The 15,683-nt window shown below is 36.1% G+C and overlaps 3 protein-coding genes across 11 annotated transcripts in view; 2 read left to right on the forward strand and 1 right to left on the reverse strand.

Annotated features, from left to right (window-relative positions):
* Positions 1-4,057, forward strand: part of P2RY12 (purinergic receptor P2Y12) — a 48,139-nt gene extending 44,082 nt beyond the window's left edge. The window contains exons 2-3 of one of the 2 annotated variants that reach the window (XR_013528538.1): positions 161-327; positions 2,061-4,057. Coding sequence is in view for 1 of the 2 variants with exons in the window: in XM_035277950.3 (XP_035133841.1) it covers positions 2,075-3,100 (1,026 nt within the window). In the remaining variant the exon portion in view is untranslated. Of the gene's footprint in view, positions 1-99; positions 328-2,060 lie in introns of those variants that run through there. The other variant, XM_035277950.3, reaches the window with a different exon arrangement.
* MED12L (mediator complex subunit 12L) overlaps positions 1-15,683 on the reverse strand; it is a 365,084-nt gene that overhangs the window by 93,672 nt on the left and 255,729 nt on the right. The window lies entirely within an intron of this gene.
* On the forward strand, positions 11,365-14,580 carry P2RY13 (purinergic receptor P2Y13). Its single transcript, XM_002759488.6, has 2 exons — positions 11,365-11,432; positions 11,906-14,580. Exons 1-2 carry the CDS (start codon positions 11,385-11,387, stop codon positions 12,920-12,922), a joined length of 1,065 nt encoding a protein of 354 aa, XP_002759534.3. The 5' UTR covers positions 11,365-11,384; the 3' UTR covers positions 12,923-14,580.

Consider the following 15,683-nt stretch of genomic DNA (forward strand, 5'->3'; position numbering starts at 1 on the left):
TGACTTCTCAGCCACCCTCATCCCACATTTCCAGGAAATAAAAGCAGAAGTCCTAAAAGAGGGCTGACAGAAATTCAGTCTCTGCATAGCTTTGAGTCCAGCTATGAAGACAATCTCTGATTGTGAAGCCCTCTCTTTCTCTCCTCCTATTTCTCTCTAGAACACTCAAGACGTTACTGATGAAAACTCAGGAAATTCTCTATCACAAAGAGGTTTGGCAACTAAACTAAGACATTAAAAGGAAAATACCGGATGTCACTCTGCAGGCTGCAATAACTACTATTTTACTGGATACATTCAAATCCTCCAGAATCAACACAGTATCAGGTAATGTTATTTCTATAAGTACTTGATGAATATACATATTTACCCTCTGATGTATGTGTACATTTTTCCAAGTTTCTCTTAAAATTGTAAACTTTAATAACTATCAATGCAAGCATGTATTTGGAATAAAAATTAAAATACAAGTCTAATTAATGATGTCAGAGACAATCATTAGTTAAGCTCTTAAGAAAAATTATACAAACCGTAGGAATAAAATACAAATGGTCTTAGTTACTTTGCCTCAAGTATAAAATGAGATTTGAATACAGATAAAGGGAGCTGAACTTTTTTGTCAATGTTAAGAATACTTGTTAAATAACGTAATACTATGCAAAATGTATATTCACAAAATTGAATTTCCAAAACAGTGAGGGATGAACTAAGACCATGCAGCTGTAGCAAGGAAGGTTAAAGTCAGTGATCTTGTATTATAAAACATTAGGTTTTGTTTAGTATTATTTTAAAGCACTAAGTAGGTGGAGAGGCGTTGAAAATTAAAGCCATACTGTGACAACATGATTCTTATTATTTTCTTTCCATAATCAAAGACAGAGAAGTATTCTGCGGACATTTTGGGGAATGTAAGCACTACATTCATTTGTCTAAATATATTTTACATGAAAGTTTTTTTTAAATGTGTTATTTGTACTTTCAATATATCCTGATTAAGAATATTTTACATGAAACCAATTTCATTTATCGCTAATGAAATAAAAAGATTACAAATGTCACTTCAAATTTCTAAGATGTAGATGCCATACAGCATATTCGAGTCACTTGTTAGTTTTCTTTATAGCTGCCTATTGTGGTAATAACCTATATTTTATTTTAGCTGCCATTACACACTCCATAAATCTAGCAAGTATGCCCTGTTATGAGGAATGCCAATTCATGACCGTATATACACAAGCCATTTCTCTGTCTCTTATGTTTTTACTATTTTCAAATTTATACTGAATGATATTCAAGAAAATGTATGCAGCAACTTCAAATACACCGAGCAAAGTTAGAAATAAGATATACATAGGTTAAAATATTTGAAGGAGACTAATGAATCTCTGTGAGGCCAATTTTTGAATGACTGACTGAGCCATACAGAAAAAGGAATATCTTCCAAATATAAAGAAAAAAGGTTCAGGATTTTTTTGTTTGTTTGTTTTTTTACTGATTCAATCTTTTATTCATTTAATAAGTTTCCCAAGAGTAATTTATACCAATTTCTTCCCCCTTTTTATTACTTTAGGATTCTAACAGGCAATTATCTATCATTTCTCTCTCAAATGCTTTGATGGTACTACAGTAAAAGAAGCTCAGGAATAAGTATGGTGGGGGAAAAGTGAATGTTAATAGAAACCAAAAAGCTAAAAGGCATGGAGGGGAAGATGAAGAAGAGTAAAGCACAACCCCATTATTTCTCTTCTAGCTTTTGCATATAAATATGAGTAAGCTATAAGTCAAAACGCACTTTAAGAGGCAAGCATTCAACAAATAAAAAATACAAAGCATCCATAACTTCACATATTGTACTTCAGATCATTTCTCTTCAGCAGAGATGCAATATTTGCTGCAATGAAATATTTTAGGGTTAAGTTTTCTGTGTTCCTACTAACTACTACAATGAAGATGAAAAACCTCAACTTTTAGAGGAGGCCATGTCCAAAAAGTTACACACAGAGATAACAAAAAATAACTACCTCAGGCTGAAAATAACCATCCTCTCTCTTGTTATCTAGGTAACAAAGAAGAAATGCAAGCCATCGACAACCTCACCTCTGTGCCTGGGAACACCAGTCTGTGCACCAGAGATTACAAAATCACCCAGGTCCTCTTCCCACTGCTCTACACCATCCTTTTTTTTGTTGGACTCATCACAAATAGCCTGGCGATGAGGATTTTCTTTCAAATCCGGAGTAAATCAAACTTTATTATTTTTCTTAAGAACACAGTCATTTCTGATCTTCTTATGATTTTGACTTTTCCCTTCAAAATTCTTAGTGATGCCAAACTGGGAACAGGACCACTGAGAACCTTTGTGTGTCAAGTTACCTCTGTCATATTTTATTTTACAATGTATATCAGTATTTCATTCCTAGGATTGATAACCATTGATCGCTACCAGAAGACCACCAGGCCATTTAAAACATCCAACCCCAAAAATCTCTTGGGGGCTAAGATTCTCTCTGTTGTCATCTGGGCATTCATGTTCTTACTCTCTTTGCCTAACATGATTCTGACCAACAGGCAGCCGAGAGACAAGAATGTGAAGAAATGCTCTTTCCTTAAATCAGAGTTTGGTCTAGTCTGGCATGAAATAGTCAATTACATCTGTCAAGTCATTTTCTGGATTAATTTCTTAATTGTCATTGTGTGTTATACACTCATCACAAACGAACTATACCGGTCATATGTAAGAACAAGGGGTGTAGGAAAAGTGCCCAGGAAAAAGGTGAACGTTAAAGTTTTCATTATCATTGCTGTATTCTTTATCTGTTTTGTTCCTTTCCATTTTGCCCGAATTCCTTACACCCTGAGCCAAACCCGGGATGTCTTTGACTGCGCCGCTGAAAATACTCTCTTCTATGTGAAAGAGAGCACTCTGTGGTTAACTTCCTTAAATGCATGCCTGGATCCCTTCATCTATTTTTTTCTTTGCAAGTCCTTCAGAAATTCCTTGATAAGTATGCTGAAATGCCCCAATACAGCAGCATCTCTATCCCAGAACAGGGAAAAAAAACAGCATGGTGGTGACCTAAATGAAGAGACTCCAATGTAAACAAATTAACTGAGAAAGTATTTCAATCTCTTGGTGTTCAGAACTCATTAAAGCAAAGCGCTATGTAAGAATATTAACTGACAAAGAAGCAACTGAGTTAATTACAATGACTCTTAAAACAAGTAACAGAAGATTACAAAAGCAATTTTCATTTACCATTCCAGTATGAAAAGCTATCTTAAAATACAGAAAAATAATCTAACCTGTAGCTGTACAGTAGCAAAACAAACGGCATCCAATCATCATGCGGCATGCAAAACTACACAGTATTCATGTTTTGAAGAGTTTTGCCAAAATGAGTAATCATATAATATCTCCTGTAATTTTTTAAATACATTAATACTCATAATTTTATTTTTTCATAATCAACTAAGGAAGAATGGTCAACTGAATATAATCTTGGTACCAAAAATGATTACATAAAATGTATATATATTCTAGTCCCCTAACCAAATCATGACCTACTGGGATACTTATAAAAATTTAAGTAAGTGGGATACATAAAGAATAGTAACTATTAACTTTTAATTCTTAACAAAAACCTAAGGGATTTAAATTAATTGAAACTGTATTTGATTGGACTTAATGTTTATTAAGAAGATATTTAAAGAAGATCTTTACAATAAAGATAAGAAATATTAGTCATTGAAATAAGGAGAGTTACTTTTATGACATTTTAACACTAAAAAAGAGAGAAATATTTCCTTAATTCTAGAGAAACTGGCTTCACTAATTTTTTACAACTTCAATAATACCATCACTGACACTTACCTTTATTAACTAGCTTCGAGAAAATAGCTGCTAATTGGGTTAATGAACATTTTACCTTAGTGAAAAAAATTAAATATGATTACGAAATTGCACAACGTAACTACTTAGAAGAAAGTGACTGAACTGTTTGCAATTACTTGTTTATATTGATGTGTATACAAAATTTACATTAAACTCTAAATCACTCTTTGTTGTAATTTCTTTGTTCAAAGATATTAGATACCATGACTCACCATATACAAGTACATCAAATCCATTTAAGAAAGAATTAATGCCAACACTTTTATTACATGTTATTGTGCAAAGTCTCTTCTGAAGATGACATGTCATTTCAGTAAGTTCAAATGTAACAGGTCAGACTTACAACATGCAGTCTAATTCTACACAAGGCATATTTGCTATTTTAATGTAAACAAAACATATAATACATGTGGAAGTTTACATCACTTATCTCAATCTTATATGATCCTCAGAGGTGATTCTCAAACAGAAGGAGAAACAGAGATCAATACCTAAATATAATGCCAGAAGAAATAAAAGGGTATACTGTTGTATAAAGCTCACTGAACTTTAATAATAATCACTTTTCTCCAAATCCGCTACAACCTCTGCTGAGTTCTATTTCAGTACGAAGCTGAACTCATTTAACCCCTAAGTGGTATTTACTTCCAAGCAGCCACATTTCCTTCTCCAGCACCACTAAAAGTAAGCACTGAGTGTCAATGAAGTGACAGAGACAGTTCATATAGTATATACCCTATATACCGCTGGGATAAATAGCAGTAGCAATTTTTGTTATGTAGACTAATACAGTTCACTCTAAAATCATATGCATAAATTTGTATGTTCTATAGGGATACCAGGATATTTGAGGTAGAAAGATAATCTAAAGATCAACTAATCTAACCTTCTTATTTTGCATGTAACAAAAATGAAAGGCAGACTTGTCCCTTCACCCATCTAAGTCAGTGTTAGAGCATGCATTGAAACTGACTACTTCACAGTGTCATGAAGGGCAGATGTTGGCAGACTGCAGAGTGGACACAAACTACCCCAAAAATCTTTGTCACTGACATGACAATTTCCAAAAGAGAGGATGAAGCCTTTTAATGTAGACTCAGGTCCAGATGTGAAGAGTTCAAAAGATGAGACAATAAAATGTAGTCTTGCCCATAGCCTCAGTGGCTTACAAGTCCTAAAGGTATTAGTTACTGGCAGTTTTTCTCAGTGGTTTCTTACACTAAAGGTCTAAAGCAGGGTGTTGGCAAACTATAGCCCACAGACCAATTCCCAGCCCACTGCCTATTTTTGTACAGCTTGAGATTTAGGAATGTTTTGTTTTCATTTTTTTTTTTTGTTTTTAACTGTTATGGATACATAATAATTGTACATATTTATGGGAGTAGAATGATGGTTACCAGAGAGTCATGGGGAAAGAGGGAATAAAGAGTGGCTGGTAAATGAGTACAAAAATACAGTTAGCGAGAAGGAGTAAGATCTACTGTTGACTAGCACAGCAGGATGACTACAGTTTAAAATTATGTATTGTATATTTCAAAGTAACTCAAAAGAGTGGTTCCTAACAGAAAGAAAAGAATGCCTTCAGTGAGGGACTCCCAATTACCCTGATTTGATCATTACACATCATATACTTGTATCAAATAACAGGTGTACCCCTTTTCAAATGTTTGTAAAGAAAAAAAATCAAAAGAATAAAATTTCATGCCAAATAAAATTTATATGAAATTCAAGTTGCAATGTCCATAAATAAGGTTTTATTAGAACAAAACTATTTGGGTTTTATCCATGGCTCCTTTCATGCTATGACAGAGCTGAGTTGCTATGATGGAGACTGCATGGCTCACAAAACCTAAGTATTTTCTAACTGGTTCTTTAAAAAAATGAAGAAAGAAGAAAAGAAGGAAGACAGAAGACAGAGGAAGAGGAGGAGGAGGAGAAAGAAGAAGAAGAAGGAACAAGAAGGAAGAAAGAAGAAAGAAGGAAGGAAGAAGAAAGAAGGAAGGAAGAAGAAAAAGAAGACAACGACGACAACGACTGGGAGCCTGGCACAGTGGCTCATGCCTGTAATCCCAACACTTTGGGAGGCCAAGGAAGGTGGATCACCTGACGCCAGGAGTTTGAGACCAGCCTGGCCAACGTGGTGAAGTCCTATGACTGGGGGCCTGGCACAGTGGTTCACGCCTGTAATCCCAACACTTTGGGAGGCCAAGGAAGGTGGATCACCTGACGCCAGGAGTTTGAGACCAGCCTGGCCAACGTGGTGAAGTCCTGTCTCTACTAAAAGTATAAAAATTAGCTGGGCATGGTGGCGGACACCTGTGGTCCCAGCTACTCGGGAGGCTGAGGCAGGAATATTGCCTGAGCCCGGAGGTTACAGTGAGGCGAGATCATGTCATTGCACTCCAGCCCGGGCGACATAGTGAGACTCCGTCTCTAAATGAATGAATGAATAAATAAATAAATAAATAAATATCCCTCTCCCTGGACTAGTACTTTAAAAAAAAAACTAACCCTCTTTTTGTATCTAGGTATGTCAGCCACTTTGCACTGAAAACAGCTGATCACTGTTCATTGCCAACAAAGGTGTGATTACAATGCTGCCAGAGGGAACTAAAGATGTGTAAACATACTTAATAATCAACAGGTGGTAAGAAATCGCCTATTTTTCTTTTAATGGGGCAAGAGCATGAAAAAGCAATTTCCAGGAGAAATACAAATGGCAAAAAAATATGAAAGAACATATAACATCATCAATAAGCAAATAAATGTGTATTTATATGGCATGGCTTTTTCACCTATAGGTTTACAAATTAAAAGGTTTTTGTGGCTTTTTCTTTCTTTCTTTTTTTTTTTTTTTTTTTTTTTGATATGAAGTCTCACTCTGTGGCCCAGACTGGAGTGAAGTGGCACGATCTTGACTCACTGCCACATCTGCCTCCAGGGTTCAAGCAATTCTCTACCTCAGCCTCCTGAGTAGCTAGGATTACAGGCACCCACCACCATGCCTGGCTAATTTTTGTATTTTTAGTAGAAATGGGGTTTCACCATCTTGGCCAGGCTTGTCTTGAACTCCTGACCTTGTGATTCACCTGCCTCATCCTCCCAAAGTGCTGGGATTATAGGTGTGAGTCACCGCACCTGACCTTTTTTGTTTGTTTGGTCTTTTTTTTTTTTGAGAAGGAGTCTTGCTCTTCTACCAGGCTGGAGTGCAGGGGCACAATCTCAGCTCACTGCAACCTCCAGCTCCAGGGTTCAATTGATTCTCCTGCCTCAGCCTCCCAAGTAGCTAGGACTATAGGTGTGTGCCACCATGCCCAGCTAATTTTTGTATTTTTAGTACACAGGGTTATACTATGTTGGCCAGGATGGTCTCAATCTCCTGACCTTGTGACCACCCACATTGGCCTCCCAAAGTGCTGGGATTATAGGTGTGAGCCACCACACCCGGCCTATAGCATTGTTTTTAATAGAGAAAAACTACTATTGCAAACAAACTACACACACATCAGTAGCAGCTTAACTATGGTAAATTAGCATAACTGATTTTAAATTTGATTGGCATGTCACTAGAGAAATACAGATCAACACCACAATGAGATGCCATCTCACACCAGTAAGAATGGCTATTCTTTAAAGTTAAAAAATAACAAATACTGGTGAGGTTGTGGAGAGAAGGGAACACTTACACACTACTGGTAGGAAAGTGAATCAGTTCAGCCACTGTGGAAAGCAGTCTGGCTTTTCTCAAAGGACTTAAAACAGAATTACCGTCTGACCCAGTCATCACATGTTTGGGTATATACATAAAGGAACAGACATTGGCCTAACACAGAAACACATGCATGTGTACGTTCATCACAGCATTATTCACAACAGCAAAGACATGGAATCAGCCTACATTCCCATGATTGGTAGACTGGATAAAGAAAATGTGGTACATACACACCATGGAATACTATGCAGCCATGCAAAAGAAAGAGATCATGTCCTTTGCAACAACATGGATAAAGCTTGAGGCCATTATTCTAAGCAAACTAACATAAGAACAGGAAACCAAATACCACGTTGTCACCTATAAGCAGGAGCTAAACACTGAATTCATATGGACACAAAGAAAGAAACAACAGACACCGGGGCCTACACTGAGGGTGGTGGGTGGGAGAAGGGTAAGGATTGAAAAGCTGCCTATCCAGTACTATGCTTATTACTTGGGTGACAAAATAATCTGTACACTAAACTCCTACAACACAATCTACCTACATAGCAAATCAACACATGTACCCCTGAACCTAAAATAAAGTTAAAAAAAAAAATCAGGTCAGTCTATATGTACTAACATGGAATGAAACAAAAATCCAATATATAAATAAATGTAAATATATTTGTACACATACACATTGGTATGTACATGTAAGAATATTAACTTTCACTGTCTACTATGTTTGTATTTCAATTTTCAAGCAGATGATTTCCTTTTATAATAAAAATGTGAAATAGTAAACATTTCAAATAGCAGTGAATTTATTGCCTATTTCTAGTTACACGTAGAGATTTTCTAATATTGATATTATTTAGAAAAAGCAGATTGTTCCATTTATTAATAAAAAGTATAACTTATTTCAGCTTATTATCACTTTTAGTCTTGTACGGAATTTTCACATAATCTGAGAAAGCACCGTGGTATACTTTGATGGGAAGTAAAAGTCTTTTCTATGAATAAAGAAGTACAGGAGTTCCCACTTCAATTTTCATCCCAAATGAAGGCAAATACTTCCTCATCTTTTCATATATTATTTATTGGTACTGGGCACTGGACTGTCAATTTTGATCCAACTGAGAAATCCCAAAGGAGATGACAAACGGAAATAGCAGTTTATTCCTATGGCTAGAGACTGATTTCTGTGACCTTTCATTTTACCTTCTTTGGTTCCTTTCTGATCACACTACTTTGATCCAATTTACCTGGGCAGAAAGTTTCAAAAGTCCGTTAAACTTTGGGACTGATTGTTCCCTTCTCAGACATCAGGAACTTCCAGCTCAAAAACTCCAGAATTTGGCAAACCATTCCACTGTCACCTTATCTATGGTTTAGTGGGAGGCAGGAGAGTGAGGCAGGTTCCAACCATGGGCTCTGAAACCAGACAGACTGTGACTTTGCAGCAGGTTTGGGTTGCATGATTTTGGCAAAATGGCTTAACTTCTGCATTTCAATTTTTCTCAACTCTAAAAATAGGACCAATCCCTGGGGACTGTTGCAAGGATCAAATAATCACTTAAAACAGTATAGTTGGTGTGACTTTACTGATTTTAACTACATTTTCTTAGAGTCCCATAGGATTTTAAATGTTTAGTTTATTCCCACTTGATAGGCTCCTAACTTCTGGGATCTTTCACTGTACCTTCTTTGATTCTTCTCTCCTTTTGTGAGACATCACCATATGTATGCACAACATTCCAATTTTCTTTCAACTTCATTTAATAAAAAACTTACATGATACCTACCACATGACAGACATTAGTCTAAGCACTGTTGAATGTTCATTCATTTTATTCTTTTAACAACACTGTAAAGCGAATACTATTTTTTTTTTTTAAAGTAAGGCAACCATTTCATAGTGAGCATAAGCAGCTTGCCTAAGGTCACAAGAAGATAAAGAATTGGAAAAAGGAAATGAGCGCAGGCACTCTGGCTTCTAACCATTCTGCTGAGCAGCTTCTCCGCTATGCCCTCAAGGGCAAAACGCCTCCCTAGCAGGCACTAGTACTGCTATGAAGTAAGGAAAAATCAGCTAACACATAAGAAGCAGGAACATATAGAAATGAATGATCTATTGGATATTTACTATGGTCAAACACTTTGACATCTACCACATTTAAAAGAAAATATTTTCAAAACTCTAGAGACAGGCACCCTAAGTTAGTTCCTCTTTGGAAAGTTTCCCACACCGTAGTGTTTTGAAATCTGACCAAAAGTGATTTCCAGTTTTCAGATTATGAAATTATCCTGCACAGAATTTCTCTTGTTTAAAGGAAAACTATTCTAGATCTTCCTTTAGAATACAAATTTGGGGCTACAGAGAAATCTACCATTAATTTTATAGATTAAATTTCTTTACTTAAGAAATAAAGGGTTCTTTTTTCCTCTGCTGAGCAAACAAAAAGATATATGTTTGTAAGTTATACATGTATGTTCCATTACATTAATGAAATCTTAAATCTATACTCCCAAGGATTAATTTATTTATCAAAGATAAATTTTTCAAACTGTGCCATCATTGGGTAGTCTAATCAAAACTATCAGACATCGTATTGCCTCATATTTTAAAATATCCAGGGGCATTAAGTTTTTACTCTCAGAATCCAAAGCCAAGTCACCCAAAAACTTCATGATCAACCAACACTACAGTCTTGTCTAACTCTATGGTAACACTGTGGCACAAAACATGAAATGAAACTCACCATGGAGAATTCCACATCCTCCAAAAGATCTCCCAATTTCTGCTTTTCCTATGCCTACCTGGCAAGCAGATGTCTGCCATGGACAACAACTTTCTCTATGCAAAAGCAGCATTACATATTTTTAAACTTGAGGAGAGTTAAAGAAAAAAAAATTATAGATATTGGCCCAATGTTGATTGATGAAATTCCTTAAGTCTTTTGCACTCAAAATACACCAAATACAGAAAAGATTTCCAAAAATGCCTCTCTAACAAGTGAAAGAGCATAATATCTGGATTTGCAATCACTCCCATGGAAATGAGTGGCTAACATTTTTTAATACTTCCTATATGTCAAGCACTACTCCAGGCAATCAATTCATTCTTAATAACAGGGTGAGATAGATTCTATTTTTGAACCCATTACACAGATGAGGAAATTGAGACACAGAGCTGTTTAATCATTTGTCTATAATCTACTTTCAATTAATTGGTGGAACTCAGATTCTAACTCCAAAAACCCCAGTCCAATAGTCTTCACCTGTTAGAAAACATCATGTTAACTCTCAGATCCCAAAACCAGAAGACTACGACAAATATCTACAAAAATAAACATATCGTCCCCCTGAACACAAATCACTGAAAAATCCAGTTTACAAGGATGCAGAAGAAGATTCTTTCCAATTTTAGATAAAGTCTTATTCACCTACTTGTTTGTAATTCTCCTACTTTCTTCATCTTTCTATCTCCCACTATATACATGAGGCACTCAAAAAGTTCACTGAACATGCGGATCAAGAAGATAAACTTCAAGAAAGTTATGATGAGAAAATTTAAAGATAATTCCAAATAAGCTTCTTTATTCAAGTCACAGATTTACAGTATAAAAGTTTGAACTAAAAGAGCGTATTAGCGAATCCCCCAAAGGTTTGAATACGAAGAGGTTCTAATTACAAAAGTAATTAGGGTCACATTACAAAAGTAAAAATCAGGAAGGAAATCCACTATAAGAAAGCAGAACACTTGCTTCACGCTGTCTTTTGTGGGCTGAACTAATGACTGCTGCAAGAAGACGACACCGAGAACTGAGTATCTTCCCGAAGGTGAATTTTAATTTTGTATTATGTGTGCTTGCTTATATAAAAGGTAGAATATGCTTAAGGGGAAAAATAGTGCTTTAAAGTCAGTAATCTTCAAACCATAGTTTATGAGCATAAGGAATTACATAATTTACAGCAATCTGATGTACTAGGAACAATTATGTATTATTGTCTCTTAAACAGAGTTTTCTTCCATGGCTAACAGTAGCACCTGTGGATGAGGTAGAACCTGCTCTTTGGGTTTCACAAGGATGTGAAAGTAATGGTGCTGTTAAAAGTACCAAAAATATATTGTATGCTTTAAAAATTCTAGCCAGAAACAGTATTTTCCTTCTCAACACATCTATTGGAAGTGTTGGATAAATGCAGGATGTTAATAGGCTATGAACCTAAAGTCTGTTTTTAAAAAATAGCATTTGCAAATCATGAAGAGCTTTTTGTTTTCCTTTGTTTGTATAAATGTCTATTTGTAACAGGTGACACTGGAAACAATGAACACCACAGTGATGCAAGGCTTCAATGGGTCTGAGCGGTGCCCCAGAGACACTCGGATAGTACAGCTGGTATTCCCAGCTCTCTACACAGTGGTTTTCTTCACTGGTGTCCTGCTGAACACTTTGGCTCTGCGGGTGTTTGTTCACATCCCCAGCTCCTCCACCTTCATCATCTACCTCAAAAACACTTTGGTGGCCGACTTGATAATGACACTGATGCTTCCTTTCAAAATCCTCTCTGACTCACACCTGGCATCCTGGCAGCTCAGAGGTTTCGTGTGTCGTTTCTCTTCGGTGATATTTTATGAGACCATGTATGTGGGCATCGTGCTGTTAGGTCTCATAGCCTTTGACAGATTCCTCAAGATCAACAGACCTTTGAGAAATGTCTTCCTTAAAAAAACTGTTTTTGCAAAAACTGTCTCAATCTTCACCTGGTGTTCTTTGTTCCTCGTCTCTCTGCCAAATATGATCTTGAGCAACAAGGAAGCAACACCATCGTCTGTGAAAAAGTGTGCCGCCTTAAAGGGGCCTCTGGGGCTGAAATGGCATCAAATGGTAAATAACATATCCCAGTTTATTTTCTGGACTGTTTTTGTCCTAATGCTTGTGTTTTATGTGGTTATTGCAAAAAAAGTATACGATTCTTATAGAAAGTCCAAAAGTAAGGACAGAAAACACAACAAAAAGCTGGAAGGCAAAGTATTTGTTGTCGTGGCTGTCTTCTTTGTGTGTTTTGCTCCATTTCATTTTGCCAGGGTTCCATATACTCACAGTCAAACCAACAATAAGACTGACTGCAGAATGCAAAATCAACTGTTTATTGCTAAAGAAACAACTCTCTTTTTGGCAGCAACTAACATTTGTATGGATCCCTTAATATACATATTCTTATGTAAAAAGTTCACAGAAAGGCTACCATGTATTCGAGGGAGAAAGACCATAGCATCAAGCCAAGAGAATCAGAGCAGTCAGACAGACAATATAACCTTAGGCTGACAACTGTATATATGGTTAACTTATATTTATTGCTGAGGCTTCAGTAGATAATGTGGAAATCAAATTTAACCAATAAAAAAGATTGGGGCAAATGCCCTCTTGCATTTTATCATCCTGGTATACAGAAAAGATTATATAAATTTTAACTCCACATAGATGTATTCAAAAGCTGAATGAACCATTACTAAGAAAAAGAAACAGGATACAAATGGCCACTAGAGGTCACTATTTCAAGAGCATTCACTAACACTGGAAAAGATTAAAGAGAAATGTATATCCCTGCAAACCCCGCCTCCAAACACCTTCTCACATTCTTTCACACAATTCACACAACACTACTGCTTTTGTGCCCCTTAAATGTAGATATGTGCTGATTAAAAAAAAAAAAAAAAAAAAAGGCCAACTCCTGAAGTTCATTGTTGAAAACTGCAGCCAGGGGAATGAAAGGGCAGATTTGAAGAGTCTGAGGAACTGAAGTGGGTCAGCAAGACCTCTGAAATCCTGGGTAAAGAATTTTCTCCTTACCATTACAAACAGCTTCTTTCACATTACAACAATACACTATCGCAGGCACAAGCGTCATTATTAAGCCACTTTTCTTATATCTTAAGTGTATATAATTCAAGTATGAGAATGCTATGTTACTATTCTTTGGAATTCTCCTTCTGTCCAGCAAATACTCTGATGATGGTTAAACATGCCACCTACTCACCAAAGCCTCCCTGGGCCACAACCCCTACACCCCTGCCCCTCCCTCCAGTTAAAAATAATTATTTTTTCTGTTTGGGTGTGTGATAGGGTTCTCAACGCAGATTCCCCTTTTCTAGTTAGCACCCCCTAAAAATGTTAAAGCTTCTTGAGAGGCAGACATGCCAGGTTTTCTTGGTATCTCCCACAATACACCCTATAGTCCATGGTCTACAGATGTTTTAAATAGAATTGCTATTCTTGATACATACAAAGATGTAATTGCTGACCCGTAATCAGTAACATCCATACTGGGAGATTTGTCAAAGGATGATGATCTGCTTATACTTATTTAACATGGTATTTTTTCTTGCATCTTTTGTGATTCAAAAAATAAAATGTAACTTTCTGAAATGATGGATAAGAGTCTATATCTTCAAAAAAAAAAAAAGAGTCTATAACTTCCAGAGAAAATACACAAAGGAGTAGTCAAGCTCTGTAAATATGCCACGAGCTCCAACACAACCATCATAAGGTGAAGCCCACATTTTCTTCCATGGCCTCAAAGGCCCCATAACTTGACTACCTTTCTGGCCTCGCCTCCTAACTACTTACCCATCTCTTGAACTTTACACTCTTATATAAATTTCTAACTGTCAGAATATGCCATGCTCCATTTTTGCCCCCACACATGTATATTTCCCTCTGGTACACTCAGAAGCCTCTTATCCACTGTGAAATCCTATGTTGCCATCACATAGTCCAAAAAATCTTACCTGGGCAACATCCCACCATCACCTGAAACCCAATCACTCCCTCCTCTCTATGTTGTCAAAACTATATTGTTAAACTTATCACATTGCATTGTAATTACTTCCTGACATTTGTATCTACTCTTTTAATAACCTATGTTTATTATTGAAAGCAGAGACTGTTTCATTGTGCAATCAATAAATGTTTGATAAAATAAAGCCCATTTGGTTTATTTCATGTACTAGAGAAGCAAAAGGGGAGCCAATTCTCATTGATGTTTTTATTATCCAAAGACAATATAAAGTTCTTGAAATGAAAGCTCAGGCTCTCTCCAGCCGCTCCCCTATAACATGTATGTAGGGCCTGAAAATTGTGGTGCTCTTGGGTTCACTAGTGAATGATCATAAAAACAACAGGATCATGGAATAACCACATCCAAAGTTTTAAAGCTATTAATGAAATCCTTTAGTTATGCACTGTTGATAATGGTTAAGTAAAATTTGTAACTATAGCATTCAGCAATCATGAAAACTCTTCTTTAGAAAGTACTCTTGATGTCTGATCTTCATTCTTTCCAATAAAGGAATTAAATAATCATCACTGTTAGGGATGTCACTAAATCTGTATTATCTCAACTGAGTACAATACACAATTACAAGTAGACTATAATCTTGTAAGTAACTGCATCCAAGCTACCCTTGCTAAATAACCAGGGTATTTAACAAGGTTAAATACAAGGTATAACCTATGTATTTTGCCTCTGATGACATTTTCAATCTCTATTTAATGTGGGTACACCTGAAGTACACAATTTTTAAAAACACCTTTCAAGATAAAATTCAAAGAGTAAATCTGTCTTCCATAAATACAAATACTTCATTCCATTATAATATTCCACTCAAAGGCAGAGTGCCTGATCTGTAGAATAAAATAATCTATTTTATCAAGAACTTGGTGAAGAGATAAATTAGAGATATCCTAAAATAACATTCAAAAAATGAAGAACTTCCAAAACCAGCAATCATCAATACTCAGGTCCAAAGTATTTTTAAAAATGAGATGCCACAATATAGCCATAAATGATACACCAAAAAGAATAAAAGAAAATAGCAGCTTTGACTGACAGAATATGTGAGCTTGGAATACAAAGGCTTCTGTCAAATGTTAAAGTGTAATTATTTGTACAAATAAATAGGGTAAGATCTTCCCAATAACCTGAAGGAAAACCTGGGGGCATAAGGAAATGCAGTTCCCACACCCAGAAAAATTCTTGAGAAACCAAGGAGAATCCCTGTAAAGGGGAAGGATGAGGCAGAGAACA

Source organism: Callithrix jacchus, chromosome 17, assembly GCF_049354715.1.
Source record: "Callithrix jacchus isolate 240 chromosome 17, calJac240_pri, whole genome shotgun sequence".
NCBI lineage: Eukaryota > Metazoa > Chordata > Mammalia > Primates > Cebidae > Callithrix > Callithrix jacchus.